Below are 18,571 nucleotides of genomic sequence, written 5' to 3' on the forward strand. Positions count from 1 at the left end.
GCCTACCACTCTGAAACCTGAGCAACAGCTGAGTGTCTTATTTAGGTGGCCCAGATAAGATCTGGAAGAGCTCAGTGGCTTATCTGTAAGGGGAGCCAAAAATCTTGCCCACAGGGTCCTTCATCTTCCAAACCCCCACCCCCTGATTATTTGTTCCCTGGCTTTAAATAATCCATAACTTCACAGACAAGGAATGCATTTCCCACCCCACCCCTTGCTCTACATTTCTCTGTCTTTGCATTACCATTTGCAAGCTATTCACTGTGGGCTGCAGCTTGGAGGCTGGTGGGGTGGCTTTCTCCTGCACCCCCCTTCCCAGGCCAGGCACGTCTAAGTCACCCTATGGGCCTTTCTAGTTGTGAGGCTGTGTCTGCCATTTGTGCTGAGAAACCAGCCGGCCTCCTCAAGCCGCACCAGAGATCTGCCCTGCTCTGTGTTTTCAGGGGAAAGCGCCTGGTGTGCTTGGAGTTGCCTCACCGCTGCTTCCTTTACATCTCAGCGAACATCCAGCTGTTCTCTCCTCCTGTACATCTTTCCGTCTTGGCCTGGTTTCCCCACATCCATTCAGCTGCTTGCCCCGTGTCCTCTTCTGACCCCCTGTAGCATTCAGCGAGAGGGGAGTGTTTGAGTGGTGGGGGGAGAGGAACAGGCTAGTATTTCAGTGAATAATGTGGGCTTTAGGACCTGCTTCCAATCGCCCCTTCCTCCAGCTCCCACCCACCGCCTCACCAGGGGAGTTGCTCAGAAAGTGCTTTTCTTCTCCCTTGCAGAAGTTGAACTTTGGAGGCTTTTCCTTCATGCAGCTGTTGGTGGCCGCACTTCTTCCAAGGGCTGGTCTTGTCTTGCCCTTCCCCAAGGAGGGCACCTTCTAGCAAAGGGACGTTAGCCCAGCAGCAGTGGCAGCTGGTTGATTTGTTTCAGGGCCTGTCTGGGAGCAGCCAGGAATGAATGGGGAGCTGTGTCTGCAGCTGGGGGCTCTCCTCTGCCCCTCTAGAAGTAGCTAAGGAAAAGGCAGTCTGATTTCTCTGCGTGCGATCGTTCTGGCCCCGGGGGGAGGAGAGTTGTGGGGAGATTCTCAGCTCTTTTGGGGGAGGACGAACTGGAGAAGGAGCATTTTGCACGAAGGAAGCCGAGGAAGGAATCTCGCAAAGGTTTGGGGGGCCATGTCTCCAGGCAGTAGCAGGAGCAGAGGGGTTGCCTGTCTCTGTGCGTTGAAAGACTCCCAAGCCATGCATCACAGAGCAGGGCTCCTTCTGGGGCTTTGGCTGCTACTGGCCTCTGGCCTTGGAGAGCCCGTCCCTGGTTCTGGAGGGGTCACCTTGGCCTTTGTCTTTGATGTCACGGGCTCCATGTACGATGACCTGGTGCAGGTGATGGATGGAGCATCCCGGATCTTGGAGCGGACACTCAGCAGGAGCACAAAAGCCATTAGCAACTATGCGCTGATCCCCTTTCATGACCCAGGTAAGGCGGTTCCGGTTCACGCTAATCCTGTTGAGAACAATGCATTGCGCTGACCCAGGACCCATGGTTCTGGTCCAGACAAAGTGCTGCATTGCATTCAGCCAGAATCAATTATTCTGCTCCAATATGAAAAATGCTACGAAATGTGGGACCCATTTGCACAGGACATTGCATTGCACTAATTTAGGGCCATCGGTTCCAGTCATACTGAACCCATTTCACTCTGGGGACTGGGTTCTGGTCCCGTAAAAGGCCTGGTTCCCTTAATCCTGGCTCAGTACAAAAACAAACAGAGCTGCATTTAGTAAGGATCAAAGTCCCCCACCCTTTCAAGGCAACTTTGTCCTGCCCTGTTGTCCCCCTTCTGATCCTCAGCTTGTCAGCCTTGTTAGGCACAGGGAAAGCTGGGAGGTAAACACTCCAAACACAGACAGAGCAGGGTTATGCTAATATGGCTAGAATCATTGGTACCTGACTCGCTGGCTAGAAAGTATCGGTTTAAATTTGAAAAGCATCAGTCTGAGCCAGACAGCCAGGGCCTAAGATGGAAGCTGCCAATTTCCTGAAGTAATTCCAACAAGCCGCCCCAAATCTTGGGGGATTCCTGCCGCAGCTGATTCTCCTCACGTTACCATCCCATTTCGATTGCTTTAGCCTCAGGTCCTTGCTTAATTCACGGCCATGCAGCTTGGACTGCAATTTCCTTCAGTCCCGTAACTGGAGCAGGGTTGGGCCAGCTCCGTACTTGGATGGAAGACCTCAGAGAGGCTGGGTGCTGCAGGACAGGAAGGGGGGTATTGGTGATGCAGTAGGTAGCTCTCCAAGGATGTGTCTGCACTGCCAAAAGTGTGTCCTTAACTCAGGTCAGCTAACACAGGTTAAAATAACAGTGAAGACAAGGCTACTTGGCTTTTATCTTGGGCTAGCAGCAGAGGTGAAAGTAAGCCGGTACACTGTGCCGGATTGGACCGGCTTCCCCAGGCTGGTGATTTAAAGGACCCGGGGCTCCCTGAAGCGGCCGGAGACCCGGGCCCTTTAAATCGCCACCTGAGCCCCGGGGTAGCGGCAGCACCCGGGAGCCCCTGGGACTCCATCGGCGATTTAAAGGGCCTGGAGCTCCGCTGCGGTAGCGGTGGCTGGAGCCCCGGGCACTTTAAATCACCCCGGGGCTCCCTGCCGCCTCTGCAGCTGGGAGCTCTGGGGGTGTTTTAAAGAGCCTGGGGCTCCCAGCTGCCGCAGCCTGAGTCCTGGGGCCTTTAAATCTTGATGTAAAGGGCCTGGGTATTTAACGGCCCCGCCTCTTCCGCTTGAGGCCACGCCCCCTGCTCAGGACTCAGGCATACCGGTAAATCCTTTGTTACTTTCACCCCTGGCTAGCAGCTTGAATTCGACCCCGGGCTGCCTTGTAGGCTTGAACTCTAGCTTCTCCAGCCAGCACAGGACCAGCGAGATGGTAAGGGTCCTATAGTACTGCAAGTGCTGTATATTGGCTGTGAACTGAACCTTGATCCTTGTGCGCATTAATGAGGGCAGGTCACTTTTCACAAGGATTAATTATGGTGTTAATTCTGAGGACCCTGGCCACATTCTAATTTGGTTAATTACATCCTGCTTCCCTAAAAATCCTCTTTTGCATTTTCTGCTGGCTGTTACACTTCACATCATGTCCCAAACTACCGTTGCTGTATGCTGTTACAGTTACTGTGATCCACCCCAGAGTTGGCTGAATTTTAGTGGTTGGGTGAAGAGATGCCGTAGAGCAGTTTGAGGTCTTTCTATCTGAAGAACACTACTGGGCTAATTGTTTATTTGAACTGTGATAATAAACAAGGAAACAATGCTCTAAGTTAAATAAAGATGAAAGTTGCCCCTCTTACTGGTCCTTGCTTTTATACACATCCATGAGGTGCTAATCATTCATACCAAATAAGAACAAGCTCTCTGGCAAAAATTCATACAGAAAATAGCAATTATGAAGAAAGGAACATTTGAATTAAAAATACTGAAGACGGCAGGAGAAGCTATCAGAGGCACTAAATGGATTTTTAGAATGAACCGGCATCTATCTGTTGTGTACGTTCCTTAAAATAGAAACAGGGCCCCTCTTTACAGCCTTGCATCCACTTGGTCTGTGGGGATGCATCTGTCTTTTGTAACAGAGAGAACAGCTGGCTTGTCCATTAAATCCAGGCAGCTCGTGTTTCTGCACTGGTTACCGTTGGAGACGGCGCCCCAAGGAACTCTAGACCAGGTGATTTGAGTGGACTCCATTTAATATGGTCCTGTGTATGGACTGTCTCAGGGTACCGGACGTGACTCTTCCTTGGGGATGGACCCAGATAAGACAATTGACTCGTGGCTCATCTAAATGGGGATACTTAGGGACTTGGCAAGTTCCCGTTCCTCCATTCTCTGTCCCACACTGCTCCACACCAGGAAGTTTCATACTCACATCATCTGCTCTGCAAGTGCTGTGCATAGTTGCTATCACAGCACAGCCAAGGTCCTACCCTCACAGTAATAACTACCCAGCAGGGCTCAGTCTCGTAGTCTAGGCCGGACTGGCTACGTGTTAGCCACGTCCCTGAGCCAGGCTACAGTCCAAGGCTGTAGCCCAGTCTGGTAACCTAGTTACCGTGCTGATCGGCCTTGTCTGTGCTACAAGGCCAACCATCTTTTAAAAGCCTGGAGGGATTCTGGGGCTGCACCTGTGTCCTCTGGTATGGTAGTGGTTACAGTGTAGACTGGACCTAGAGGTGCCCTCCTTGGGCTTTGTAAGGGTGATTACCTCTCATTGCCATCACAAAGGGCACCTGTAAAGCAGAGGGTCTCTGCAGGGCCGGCTCCAGGTACCAGCTTGCCAAGCAGGTGCTTGGGGCGGCCACTCCAGAGAGGGGCGGCACGTCCAGCTATTCGGCAGCAATTCGGCGGACGGTCCCTCACTCCCGCTCGGAGCGAAGGACCTCCCGCCAAATTGCCGCCGCAGATCACGATTGCGGCTTTCTTCTTTTTTTTTTTTGCACCGCTTGGGGCGGCAAAAACCCTGAAGCCGGCCCTGGGTCTCTGTCAACCCCGGAAAGAGCTGAAATAGCTTGGGAGGTACGGGAGGATGGGGCATGGTGGGTGGGGCTGGGGGAAGTCCTCAGCTCCTGTTGTACCTCTGTCGTGCTGTAGCTGTTTATGTTTGCATGGAAACGGATGGGGTTACCTCTTGCCAGGGACTCGTCTGGCTGCAAGGTCCCTTGTCAGGCCACGCATCTGGTTTGCGGTAACTAGAGCACCCTGGCTCGGTAAATTGGCCGTCTCTCCTGTTAAGCTGAAGGAAAAGCCTTCCGGTCTCTGTGGGAGTCGGTCAGAGCCTTGACATTATTTCAGAGGCCTCCGAGCCTGTCTCATGTCCAGAGAGAAGCAGTCTAGGGAAGGGGTGCGATTGGTCAGTTCATTGGTGTTGAGCCAGAGTTCGGTGTGTTGATGACTCTTTGCACCTATATGTGGCATCATTCATCTGAGGGTCTCTTCCATTAAAACTCCCAGCCCTCCTGTGAGGCAAGTAGGTGCTCTTAACCCCCAGAGAGCGGTGGGGAAACTGAGGCGCAATAGACCTGTGGAAGTGCATTGTGTTAACTAACTTGTCTTAGCTAACTTGATGCAAAACGTGATTTTTGCCTTTAGCGAGGACAAGGGGCAGTTATGTTTTAATAACGTGTTAGGAGCTGGTGGTGGTGAACTCTAGGGCGGAGTCGAGTTTAGTGTTACATTAGTTAAAACGTGTCAGCGTGATGCGTTTTCTCATTGTAGACAAGGCTGCGGTGACATGCCCCGGGTCACAGCCAGGAAGTAGAACCCGGGAGCTTGGGCATCCACCTGCCCTGCTCTAGCCACGAGCAGAATAGTAGGCTTTAAAGGTGCCCCCCAAAGCTGCAAGGCTCAGAGGGGAGGAGTGTTAACAGTGTAAAGGCATCACACACATGGGAGATGCCTGCTGCACCAATGAGAGTATGTCTACACTGCACTTAAAAACCCGGGGTTGGGCCTGTGCCAGCTGACTTGGGCTGCGAGGCTGTCTAATTGCAATGAAGACATCCGGGCTTGGGCTGGAGCCCAGGCTATAGGACCCTGTGAAGTGGGAGAGTCCCAGAGCTCCACCAGAGCTGCATGGGCCAGCTGCGGGTGTCTCCTTGCAGTGTAGACGTACCCTAAGTGTGATGGAATCTGCTCCTGGCGTGAGCCAGCAACTCCTGAATTCCAAGCCGCTGTCAACAACGGGTATGTCTACACTGCCGTCGCGGGGTATGATACACCCGAGCCAGCTTTAACTTACTTAGCTCTGGTACCAGAACAGCGAAGCTGCAGCGGCAGCCCGGGGCCTTCAGCGCTGGCTTGGTCCTGTTTGCAAGACTAAGCCATATGGGGGTGTAACAAAGTCCTGTTACCTAAATAGCCTGTAATCTAGAAAGTGTCCCATTACAGGGCTGCTCTTTTGGGACGCCGGAGGAGATATCACCTCTCAATGCCACACGGGATGGCGGCCACCATGGAAAAGCACGGACTAGCCGAGCCATCATCAACCAGCCCAGTAAAGGAGACCCAGTGTTCTTCCAATGGCAAGGAAGTGTTCTTTGAAAGAAAGCTATAGTTGCTGATGCAGGTTTCTGGGGACAGGCAGGAACTAACATAGACCTTTTGGTATTTGCGGTGTTGTTGTAGCCGTGTTGGGCCCAGGATACTAGAGAGACAAGGTGGGTGAAGAAGAGCTCTGTGTAGCTTGGAAGTTTGTCTCTTTCACCAAGTTGGTTCAGTAAAAGATATTACCTCCCCCACCTTGATTCTCTCATAGGCCTAGTGGGGCTGCTATAGGGAAACTTAATATGGGAGAGAGAGAGAAGGAAGATTGCAGACTTGTGCCCAGAGAGGAGAAAGTGCTGATATCTGCTGTCTTGATATCTTTGTCAGAGGTTGGGCCAGCGACCGTCACAGCAGATCCCGAGGAGTTCCAGCGAGAGCTCAGAGGTCTCTTCGTGCAGGTACAGTTGTCTGCCTCATCTTAAAATCTGTAGCGTTGTTGGCTAGTGGCCTATGATAACTGGTATTTGAAACCTGAGTGTGGCCAGTTTGGAAAGGCAGCTTGTTGGGTGGGAATGTAACCCTTCGCGGTTGGCAAAGAAGCCCCAGATGCCAAGGAGTGTAACTCCTAAGCCGAGCTGCCGTGGAATCAGTCCCAGAGGAAAGAATTCGGCTTTGTCATTACATTTAAAAGTAACTAGGGGCATCCTCCAGCAGCACTGGCTAGATCCTCCCTGCCACGTGCGGACTGGGTGCGGCAAGGAATTCTGGTGGCACTTGTCACTTTTAAGGGAGATACATTTCTAGGCCCAGGGCAGGGAAAGAGAAGGGCTAATGCTGGTGCTGCTGGGGACAAGTTCAACTCCTAGCACAGATGTAGAGCAGCCTCAGGGTGTGCCCAGCTGCCCCTTACTGGAGAATAGCTGAGGTGTGGGAATGTCCTGGCGATGCCCCCTGGCGTGCTCCCAATGTGCATGCTGTGCTGAGGCTCCGGAGGGGTGGGGGAGAGCACAGAGCAGCTCTGCGCTGGTCGGGAGAGACCCTTGGGAAGAGGTGGGGGGGCCTGGTATGGTCAGTGCCCCAGCAAGATGCCGGGGGTGCTCTGCTGCTGCAGGTACTATCTTTGGATGGGACTTAGACCTGAGGTCTTGTCTGCCCCTGGTTATTCTAGATCCCTGGGAGCTCTTTGCAAGAGCAGGGGTCCTGCCTAGGGTCCGACTTGGGGAGCTACTGGAGTTGTTCCCGACATGATTTTTCTCCCTCCCGCATAAAGTTTAGCTGAAAACAATTTTTGTTTATTTTTCATTGAATATTGTCCCCAGAAATGTTCAGGTTTTTATTGCAAAGCCCCAAACTAAAAAGATTCAGGTTTGGATTGAAAAACCGACACCAATAAATATCAGCGGGTAGCCGTGCCAGTCTGTATCCACAAAAAGCAACAAGGAGTCTGGTGGTGCCTTAAAGGCTAACACATTTATTTGGGCATAAGCTTTCGTGGGTAAAAAACCCACTTCTTCAGATGCACTACATTGAACATTTCTGACAGAAATGGAAAGTTATACACCCACCGCGTTCCACTGCAGAGATGGCTGCATTTTGGCGACAGAGGAAGTGACTCATGCGTAGATAGTCATAACCTTGAGTGATTCATTTACTTCTGTGCACTGAGAGCAGGACGTGTACGTGTATCGCTGCAAAGAGCTTTAGGGTCCTTCGAGCTGCAGAGGGCTATGTAACTGTAAGGTATTCTGCATTATTATTGTGTCAGTAATAACCGGCTGCCTGGCATGGCTTGGTTAGAGCTGAGTGGTCTATTGAACTCCCCTCTCTATGGTCTATGTCAGCTGGAGGCTTCTAGGACCCTAAATGAGCATCTCTTCCCAGTCCCATAGGGAAGCTGGCAGTTAGATTCTGTTTTCCTCTGTGTGTGAGATGAAACTGTTACACCGGAGGGAAGGCTGGGAAGCCCTGGGACAATGGGAGGTTGGATGACCCTGTTGCTGAGCTCCCTTGGGGCCCACCAACTCTAGTTGCCATGTGTTTGCACTGCACATGCTTTGTGTGAAGGGTCCATTTGTGAATGATTCGTAGGGGTTGCAAGCAGGTTACAGGCAGTAGTGTGTGTTATCCGAGGTCACCGGCACATCAGTCGAAGGTGTTAAAGATGGTTACAAGCAACCTGTTGGGCTCTGTGACGGTCTATAATTAAGTGTGATTACAACATCTAGTCATCATTTATTAACCCTTTATAAACTACTCACAAGTGGAATTTTGGTGTCTGAAAAAGGCACGAATCCGTTGGGATTCCCTCGCGTTTCTGAAGTGTGGGGGGAGACACTGAGTGGAGCTCCTGCCTTTAGCTTCATTCCAGGTGTGTAGCCAGGTGGAGCTGCTGTTTGCACCGCCAGTGCAAATGGCACTGTGCCTGTCCGCACTAGGGGGCCCAGGCTCAGGATTCATGCCCAGGGCAGAGCAGGCATTGCTCATGGACTCTTGGAAGATGAGGCAGTGATCATGATGGGGCACATGGTCTCAGCAAGTTTTCCCCTCCCTAGTGGAAATGGCATCCCACCCCAGGTTGATTCCTGCAGCCCTCACTTCGGGTTTCCTAATGGGCTCTTTGGCTGCAGGGCGGAGGGGATTGCCCGGAGATGAGCGTCGGAGCCATCCAGCTGGCTGTGGAGGTCTCGCACCCGGGATCGTTCATCTATGTGTTCTCGGATGCCCGGGCCAAAGACTACAAGCGCAAGCAGGAGTTGCTGCAGCTCCTGCAGCACAAACAGTCCCAGGTGAGAGTCCGGCTCCTGGCTTGCAGTGGCGTTCCCAGGAGATGTCCCTTCTCTGTGACCCAGGAGTCACTGAACAGCCACTCCCTGAGCCCACAAGGTGATGAAGAGCTGCGCAAGGGAAGCCTTTTGCAAAGCACAACAGTACCCAACTGTATTGGTCCTACAAAACCTATAAACGGTGCCATGTATTCTTTTACCTCTGTCTGCTGGTACGTTTTCTATTGACTAACTCTTGACATATATATATAGAGAGAGAGACATGGCGCACTCTCAGAACAGTTGTTCGCATTGTAGTTGGCACATGCCAACCTGCTGCCAGTGGGGGGAGTGGGGAGGATGGTTAGCATCTCCCCAGGTTGGACAGTCTCTTCTGACTTGGTTTGCTGTCGTGCATTGCTCTGTGGCAGGTTGTGTTCGTGCTAACGGGGGATTGCGGGGACAGAAGCCACCCTGGGTATCGAGTATATGAAGAAATTGCTGCTACCAGCTCTGGGCAGATATTCCATCTGGATAAACAACAGGTGAAGGAGGTGAGTGGAAAAGACCTGAATTTTGTTACTTGTGAGCATCTCGAATGAACTCGTGCAGAAAAATGATAAAAGACAAAAACACCTTGTCACCTATAGGTGAACACTTTTCACAGAGCCATCACTCCCTATCTGGGCTCTCAGTCCTCATCCGCAAAGGAAACCTGCCCAATGCCTTCAAAAGATAAGCCTGGGAGCTTAAATTCATAACTGTGTTAGATACTAAAAATCATGGATTGAACAGAGACACGTGATTTATGGCTCATTACAACAATCTATAACCCACCTAACCCACCCCCCAGCCTTTTTTTTTCCTTTTCTCCCTTTGACTGGAGGGGTATTAATGGCCCACTTCACCTTGAATGGTCCCTTGAAATATGTGTTAACTTCTTATGCTAAACAATCTGTTCCACCTTGTATTTAGCTGTGACGTTCTGAGTATCTTTCCCAGACCCGAAGAAGAGCTCTATGTAGCTTAAAAGCTTGTCTGTCTCACCAACAGAAGCTGGTCCAATAAAAGCTATCACCTCCTCCACCTTGTCTCTCTAGTATCCTGGGACCAGCATGGCTACAACAACCCTGCCTACTAGAATGGAAGACTTGGATTGTTTAATAATATAATATATGGAGCTATACCTATCTCATAGAGCTGGAAGGGACCCTGAAAGGTCATCAAGTCCAGCCCCCTGCCTTCACTAGCAGGACCAAGTACTGATTTTTGCCCCAGATCCCTAAGTGGCCCCCTCAAGGCTTGAGCTCACAACCCTGGGTTTAGCAGGCCAATGCTCAAACCACTGAGCTATCCCTCCCTCCCAGTCTCCTTTTCACAGTCTCCTTTCTGTTTTGGGTGGCTGGGATGGGGTGATGAGATTATGAGGCTCAGAGGCCTCTCTCCTTCGCTGGCTTGATGCTGTCAATCCCTTTGAGTTCAGGTGGACTCATCAAGTGAGCAACGCAAGTCTTTACTGTAGTCGCATTAAAGGCTTAGATCAATGTGCCAAGGCTTGTTATCCCTTAGGGACTTCATGGAGGTTTGAGCACCCAGAAGCAAAGCCTCTGTACCCATCTAATCCCCTGTCCCCGCTCCAGGGGACTGGAGACGATGGTCGTCTCAGGGCTGAAGCAGGCATCTGGGAGTCAGTAGACCTGGGATCTGTTTCTGGTTGCCTTGGAGGCTAGCTGCGTGATCCTGGGTGAGGCGCTTCACTTGTTTGGGCCTCCATTTCCCTGTCTGTAGCATGGAGATGATACCTCCCCCAGGTTGTGGAGGAGTAAGGCCAAGACTTTAAAACCAGGACCTCAGTGGGAGCTGTTGGGTGCTCCACACCTTTGAAAATCGGGCAGGTCCCTAACGATGGACCCAGGAGCCTGACTTTAGACTCCTGCCTTTGACGGTCTTGACCCAGCATGTCTGTGAAGTGCTTGGAGAGCCGGAGCCGAGCGTTTGTCTAACTCTTAACAACAGTTTTGGAGCGGTGAGCTCTCCTCCTGCCTCCCTTCCCCTCCTCTTCCCGGCTGTTGGCTGTTGCACAGTCTACTGACGAGTATTCCCGTGGGCAGGGTGCAGGTTAATCACTTGTCTGCTCTGAGCGGCGGAGTGGGAGCCATCTGGCAATAATAATTACGCCAGATTCTTTAATTCCTCTAACAGCAGCAAGTGTGTGTGTTTGCTTGGGAACGGAAAGGCTCAGCCCTCGCTGTGGTCTCCTTTTCCCTGCACCCTGCCTCTCTCCCTGCTCCAGCACCTGCAAAACAGTGTGTTTGGGATAAATAGTTACGGCTGGAGACTCAGACTGGTTTCCTTGGTCCCGTTATCTGGAGCCAGCTGCAGGGACCGATGGGACCAGTAAATGCCGTTGTATCTTGCATTCGTGTATGAGGTGTGACATGCTCTCTGTGTACTCAGGTGGGTCCCTGTTACCAAAGTAATGGTACCCCAGTACCTGCGCATCCCGCAGCCTGTAGTGTGTTTATCATCACCATCCCCCTGTGCGGCAGGGCAGGACTATTGGCCCCATTGTACAGGTGCAAACCGCAGCACAGAGACTCGTCGCTTGCCCAAGGTCACACACAAGCCTGTGACAGAGACTGGAGTTGAATCCAGGTCTCCTGAGTGCCAGGAGCTGGGACTTCAATCACCCGAAGTCCTGCACCATCCTTCTGGCTAGGGGCAGGCTGGGGTCAGCACTGGTAGCCAGTCAGGGGTTTCCTGTTGCCAGCTGAGCTCTGCTCTGGAGATGGAGGGGCTCCCTCAGCCTGCTTCTTCCCTTGGGCGAGGGGAGGAACCGGAGCTGGATTTCTGTGTCCGTATCTAACCTCCCCCGCGCCCGGTCACTTCTCTGTGCGCAGGGCCCACAAGGAGCAGGGGCTGGGCTCCAGCACTCGATCCCCTGCAGGACTTTCACAAGCAGGTTGTTTTTCTGTTTTATGGGAACAAAGGAAACGGTGCAAGGAGTGAAACTGAAGGGGAAAGGGAGGGACAGGTGTGAGCAAGGGGCGGAGGGGCAGGTGTGAGCAAGGGGGGAAGGAGCACAGAACGTGCCAGGGAGCCTGGCTCTGTCCTGTGCTACCTGCTCTGGCTGTTCCATCTCCCCTGCTCAGCCCCACCCTGCGGTGTCCCAGGAGCTCCCCACGTCGCGTATACTGGGTTCTGTCCAGATGTGTTTGTCTCGGCCCTAGGCATGGTGGAGGTTCTGAGACAGATCTGTGCCCTTCCTAGCCTGCTTTCCTCCCCGTGGAGAGCTCGCGATGTGCACCTCTGGGCACCGTGATGGCTGGGGTGTGTGCGGTGCCCATTAAAGGGTCTGCCGGCTTTCCCATGGGGCTGGAGAAGCCAGGCCTCGCTCTCCGTTTGAGTTGTTGCTCAGGATCTTGATGGTGAATCTCGAGACGGCTCGGTCCCTCCTGCTCGTGTAGCTGAACTAATCTGTATACATACCATGTGTATTCCCTCTGCCTAGTTTGTGCCTGGATTCTTACCACTCCTGCACCTTTGGGGGAGAGGTAACCAGTGGCAACAGCCCTGACAGCAGACCCCCTCCCAGTATCTCAAGGTCTGTGCATCCCGGCACACCGGGGAGCATCCTGGGTTTATGGTGGGGTGGCCTGTCATAGGAGGGGACCGCATTTCGCATTTCAGGCACCTTCCATTCCTATATTCCTGCGCCACATCACCCTCTCTGCCCCGTAGGTGCTGAAATGGGTGGAAGAGGCTATCCAGGCCTCCAAAGTCCACCTGCTGTCCACAGACCACGAGCAGGGGGGAGAGCACACCTGGCTGGTTCCCTTTGACCCCAGCCTGAAGGAAGTCACCATCTCTGTGAGCGGCCCCGCTCCAGAGATCGAAGTCAGGGATCCGGCAGGTATGTACAAGGGCATCGTCAGCAAGCAGGTCCCAATCTTGGGCAGGGGGAGGATGGTTCCGGCTACGGGGAGAGCCCAGTGAGCAGCCTACGCCGGCTGCGGGTCCACTGGCTCAAGCGGCAGAGAGCTGGGGGGTTAGAGCTAAAACGGCCCTGAGTTCAGTTCAGTTCAGTTCCCTTTGGGGACCCAACCAGGGGCTCGTTTGATGAGTGTATGGGAGACGGAGACCAGGGAATAACCAAGCTGAGCTGCGCTGAGGGAGACTAGCCACAGGGCAAAAATCTGTTCAGCAAAAAGTAATGGGAGCTTAATGAGGTCTTTGCAGCTCAAGTGTCTCTCTTCCCCTCTGCCATGTTAAATTTATACTTAAATTTTATAAGAGCTGCTTTTCCCCTATCCCTTCCGGGCTTTTCTTCCCAGCTGTCAGTTGACAACGGCCGATTGACAGTAACTGCTCCTCAGCCACTGAAATTACCCCACGTGGCTGGCTTTCCCATAGCTTTGTCAACGCAGGGTGTAAGCAAACGGCCTGCAGAGAGCGCTGAGGACATGAGGGAGACTAGGAGGCTGAGGTTTAAAGAGGGGAGCTCGGAGCTGGGAAGGGAGCGGTGCAGATAGGCAGCATGGGTGAACGAGTGACCCTCCCAACTGTCTGGGTCCCATGGAAGGGACTGAGAGGCTGTGAATACTGAGGGTTTAGCATGAGCAGAGGGAAATATGGGCAGCTCAGAGACAGGGCTTCTGCCTTCCTCTGTCCTGGGCAGGCCGCAATGGGGAGATCCATCGGGCCTGGCTTGTTGGATTAGATGTAGTGGGGATGGGCTGTCCCTCCTGGGGACAGGTGAGCGGGAAGCAGGAGGCGCTAACCCAAGGATTCTGCTTGCCGGTGCAGGGAAGATCCTTCAGAAAGGCCGGGGCCTGGAGGAACACCTCGACATCCCGAATTCCGCCAAGGTGCTGACCGTCAAGCCCCACCGGCCGGGCGTGTGGTCAGTCAAGGTAGGATGGAAGCGAAAGGAATTGCCGGGCCAGGGGCCTATCTAGGCCAGTATCCTAGAGCAGGCAAACCCCTTTGCCTGAGAGGTTCTTCCACGTGCCCATCCTGCTTACGCCGTGCCGTGCCAAGAGACGTGGAAAAATGTATAGAATGCAACTTCAGTGTCTCGTCCCCAGCTTGCTCCCCACGGTCTATCCCCTCTCTGGGGTGGAGACACTCCAGCTGCCTCGTTAACTCGTTCCAGCCTGCGCACCCTTCCCTATAGCACCCGAGTGTTGCCTCCCTAGTCCCCTGCCCCCTCTGGGAGCTGGGTCCCTTGTGATAACTTCGGCCCTGATGCAGGAAGGGAGGCTGACCCAGGGGCTTCGTTTTCCCCTTCTTCCACCAGCTCCATTCTGGAAGGCAATGGGCTGGCCACCGGGAATACTTCCTGGGGTTCTAAGGAAAGCCAAGTGCCCTGAATAAATAGGGGCATGAGACTTCTCAGGAAGATGTCAATTGGTTAAGGGCACTTTGAAGTCAACTCTAAAAGTCCCAGGGCCAGCTTCTCTACTGGTGTCAGGGTGAACCTCCGTCAAAGTAATGGAAATGCTCCCATTGGCAACAGAGAATTTGGCCTCACTGAACATAAAGATTCCTCCCACGGTTCCACTCGTTCTGTCACTCCAATCCTGTTGTGGCTCTCCAGGGCTGCAGAAGGAAGTGTGTGCCTGCCTAGAATGCAGTCTGTGGCTTACTGCAGCCTCTCCCTTCTCCCCTAACCCCGGATCCTGCGTGGTGGGTGGCTTCAGGAGTCAGAGCTACCCCCTTTCTACGCGTGCTGATGGGACGTCTCTGCTTGCTGTGTGTCTGGCTTTCAGATCCAGAGCAGCGGCCGCCACTCGGTGAGAATCACGGGCGTCAGCGCCATCGATTTCCGAGCCAGCTTTTCCCCCCAACCTACGTTCGACCTAAACCACCCCAGAGAGCGGCCTGTGCATGGTACCTCCTGCTCTTCCCAGGGCGCGCGTGCGTGTGTGTGTGGAGGGGGCAGTGTTGTCCATAAGACACGGAGTGGTAGAGAGCTAATGGAGCCGCAGATAAGTGGGCTCCCGCTGCTCTGCTGGGCTCAGGGAGCCAGCTGCGATGTCCACGTTTGCTGAAGCTTCCAGTGGCCTTCAGAGCAGCTCTGAGTGGAGCTTGTTGCAGCAATCTAACCTGGAGCCGGCAGGCGTTATTGTTTGTATGGCGGTGGTGCCTAGGGGTCCCAAACATAGAGCAGGGTCTCATTGGGCTAGGTGCTGTACAGACATAGAACAAATGCAGTCCCTGCCCCAAGGATCCTGCAGTCGAAGTATAAGATGAGACAGCAGGAGGCTGCGGACAGGCAGGGGAGCCCAAGATAACAATGAGATGAGCATGGAGAGCAGTGATCCCAGCTGCCGAGTCACTGAGTGCCATGAATAATAGGGGTGATGTCTGCAGCAGAGAGGAACGGTCCCAGTGCTTTACAATGTCTGACCTGGATGCATTCCCATTCCTTGTCTTCCCCCGCTGCTTTCCCCTGTCTCTGCAGGGCTTCCTATCTCTGTGCTGATTAACTGCACTGGCTTGGAGCCTCCGGGGCACCTGAAGGGCGTGGAGCTGTATGACAGCTCTGGCCAGCCCCTTGTCTCCCTGCCGACGCGGCCTTTGTCCAATGGCTCCTCCAGCCAGCTCTGGGTGGGACCCCAATTCCAGGCACCCAAGGGAAGCTTCTTGCTGAAAGTGACTGGGGAAGACCCAGACGGGCACCCATTGCAGCGTGTGTCGGGAGTCGCCTACACCAGTGTGGTCCCAGGTGAGCGACTCTGTTTTGTACGATCCCAACTGGAAGGGGTTTGGAGCTGTTGGCTTGATGCCTTTTTGTAGCTCTTAGAGTAGCATTGGGAATAGGCCAACCAGCTTTTATTCCTCTGACAAGCAGATACCTGAAATCACCCAGGAAAGGGCTGGGGGTAGGTGTAATGTCCCAGGTTCTGAATGGACACGTGCAGGGGCATTTCTCTAATACTCCCTCCCTGGTAGAACCCCACCTATCTTGAGGGGTTTCATCTGTCCAACTTCCTTCCATGAGCACAAAACCTAGCCCTCTTCGGGGAGAAGGGTTTGTAGCTGCCTGCTCTGTTTTGAGGAGGCATAGCCAGTTACATGTTTGGTATAAATGTACAGGCAAGGTTAGGTGGAAGCTTGTCATACTTGGCTCAAGGATTTGAAAGCATGGGTGAAGCAAGTATTGCAGTGATACGTATGATATAAATGCCCAGAGAGGGAGGAGTAGCCAGTGTCATAATAGACTATGGAATCGCAGCCTTTCACAGACAGGAGCTATTTATTAAACCCAAACAGCTGCAATTAGAACCATGAACAAACGGGTTTCTCCACAGCTTTGAGATCCAGCTTAGTCTCCATTGTTCACCAGAACCACGCCCTCTCTAGTACTCTATAGAGCACACAGAGATCTAGTGTCTGCAGAATATACTACAAGTAAACATATCATTACAGCAGGATCTGTGCCTTGCCGAATGAGGCCCTCACTTTAGCTGTTGTAGTGAGTTATTAGGACAAAGCCAGTCAGGGGCTGCTCATTCGTTAAAGGAAACACCGTTCCATTTCACCGGTCCAGTTTGGTTTTTTTCATAGTTATTTTTTTTTCCTCTCCCCAATCAAATTTTCAGTGTTCTGTTTCTGAGAATTCTGGAGTCTCAGTCTCTCTCTCTTTGTACCCGATGCCTGTTCCCACTGCCCAGGTCTACCCAAAGTGAACATGCCCAGTAAAATCAGGGCTTATCACAATCAGTCACTGCTGATCAGCTGCTCTGCCCAGAGCGAGATCCCCTTCCGACTGAAGCTCAGCCGTGGTGGAGAGATGCTTGGAAAGGATCAACTTTTCGCGTAAGTCTCAGGCTCTACTGCAGTAAGTCAGTTACTTGGTAAATTTCCCCAAGCCCATATTAGTCACATACAAATATAGGTAGCTCTGGGCAGGATATTAATTACAAGGGCTAGCAATCCTCATGCTCCAGGGCACAAAAATGTCCAGCTTGGGGGACAGGAAGGTATTTGCTCCATGGCATAATATTACACCATGTGTTCTTGCATGTTCTTCTGACATACCTTCAGTAGCTGAGATTGGAGATAGGTTCTCCCTAGAATGGACCATTGGCTCTATCCTGGCTTGACAGTCACTGTGTTACTCTTTGTTATCTATCTCCATAGAGTGGAGCTGGCTTGCTTTTGAGGGGATGGGAGGGGGGTGTACTGCTGACTTCCACCGTCCAATGTGGACACTTGGAGTTACTGGAATGCTGCTGCCTTTGAGACTGTGGTGGTGAAGTCCATGTATTAGCAGTAGGGTGAAGAATACAGGTTGCTCAGGGGACCAAGTGGGAAATTTCCCTCTCAATTGGAATTCCCACCGAGGCCCTGAAGACCTCATGGCCTGCTTCCCCCCTGCTTTCGCTGCGGCTGGGCTGACTCAGACAGCGGCTTCTCTTGGTACTCCGTGACATAGCACAGAGAGGTTGAGAAGTGGCGGTGCCCAGGAGCGGGTTTTCAGTGTGCTAGCAGTGGGTTCCTCATTCCTTCTGCAGCAAAATGCAAGATAAAGGTCTTTACACATGAGCCTCCAGCCTGCATGCAGGCTAAGGAGACACACTTGGGATGCAGGGGTAAAAGGAACGGCGTGTGAATTGTGATCTCAGGGAGAGCAGTGGAGAGAACTAGCGCAGAGCGCTGGCCTCCCTGCCATGTAACCCAGCTCTAAGCAGCAGGGAGATAAACCCCCAAGCACCCTGTCTATGCTAGTGCCCCTGTCACCGCTGGACAGGGGGAGAGATTTTGGGAAAAATCCCAGTGTTGGCCCAGTTGTCAAAACCGTCTGAAGATCTGCTTTCGGCCAATCTGCCCCTTCAAGTGAGGCTCTCCACAATTAAGGCGCCGTAAATGGCGAGTGGCTTGTGAAAATCTCAGCCGGTGCCGAAAGAGGAGAGCTGGGTGTCTTCCTCCCCGGTCTCATGGGGGTTCTTTGCTTTGTTTCCCCAGGGATTCTGGGACCAGCAGCTGGGAGATCCCTGTGGTTTCCGGAAGCGATGAAGGTTTTTACGAGTGCACAGCCGTTAGCACAGCTGGGGCAGCGCGAGCTCGCGGCTACCTCTCTGTCACAGGTCAGTCCTGGGGAGGGCAGGGGGCTCTCGGGCAGGTGACAGCCTCAGCCCAGGCTCCCACAAAGCATGCTGCAAGGAGGGCTCCGCCCCTGGGATTGAACGGTCAAGTTCAGCCGTTCAGTGTTAGAGACCCCGGAATGGTAGAGTTTGGGACTGACTCCAGTGGGGTAGATGGGGGCTCAGCAGCCTGGATAATTGGACCCCGCTGTTTGCTTCCCCCCATGCAGAGCCGCCTCCATACCTGGTGCCCCCCGGGAACATCACTGCGTTGCCGGGAGAAGGAGTGATCATGTCTTGCCCAGTGTCAGGAGACGTTGCTTATAATCTGACCTGGAGCCGGGATGGGAAGGTGCTGCAGCCGGACGAGGGATGGGTGAGGGTCCTGCGGAACCTCTCGCTGGAGATTGTCAGCGTTCAGTTGGATGACGGTGGCCGGTACGAATGCACGGCAAGCAACGGCCATGGGACAGCGAATGCTTCCATCTGGCTCTTTGTTCAGGGTAAGCAGTCTCTGAGCCCTAACTCGAGACGATTACCTGTCCTTGGCTGGGACTGAAATCCCTTAGAGTCTGAGCTGAAGGGGGGGAATGGACCTGTTGCTTCTCCAGGGCATGCCACAGAGGAGCAGGAATCGCAGTCAGATCCAAGAGTCTTACAGGGTCTGTGTGATCCTGTAAGGGTTTA

The 18,571-nt window shown here is 53.1% G+C and overlaps 1 protein-coding gene across 1 annotated transcript in view; it reads left to right on the forward strand.

The window, feature by feature from the left end:
- Positions 1 to 1,107: 1,107 nt before the first annotated feature.
- The window catches only part of HMCN2 (hemicentin 2), a 113,938-nt gene continuing 96,474 nt past the window's right edge, over positions 1,108 to 18,571 (forward strand). Inside the window, exons 1-11 of the mRNA XM_034793850.1 lie at positions 1,108 to 1,464; positions 6,418 to 6,488; positions 8,658 to 8,816; positions 9,224 to 9,346; positions 12,534 to 12,705; positions 13,599 to 13,705; positions 14,564 to 14,684; positions 15,259 to 15,522; positions 16,472 to 16,616; positions 17,766 to 17,887; positions 18,115 to 18,387. Coding sequence (XP_034649741.1) covers positions 1,164 to 1,464; positions 6,418 to 6,488; positions 8,658 to 8,816; positions 9,224 to 9,346; positions 12,534 to 12,705; positions 13,599 to 13,705; positions 14,564 to 14,684; positions 15,259 to 15,522; positions 16,472 to 16,616; positions 17,766 to 17,887; positions 18,115 to 18,387 — 1,858 coding nt within the window. The 5' untranslated portion in view covers positions 1,108 to 1,163. The remainder of the gene's footprint in view (positions 1,465 to 6,417; positions 6,489 to 8,657; positions 8,817 to 9,223; positions 9,347 to 12,533; positions 12,706 to 13,598; positions 13,706 to 14,563; positions 14,685 to 15,258; positions 15,523 to 16,471; positions 16,617 to 17,765; positions 17,888 to 18,114; positions 18,388 to 18,571) is intronic.

The sequence above is a fragment of the Trachemys scripta genome, chromosome 17 (assembly GCF_013100865.1).
Source record: "Trachemys scripta elegans isolate TJP31775 chromosome 17, CAS_Tse_1.0, whole genome shotgun sequence".
NCBI lineage: Eukaryota > Metazoa > Chordata > Testudines > Emydidae > Trachemys > Trachemys scripta.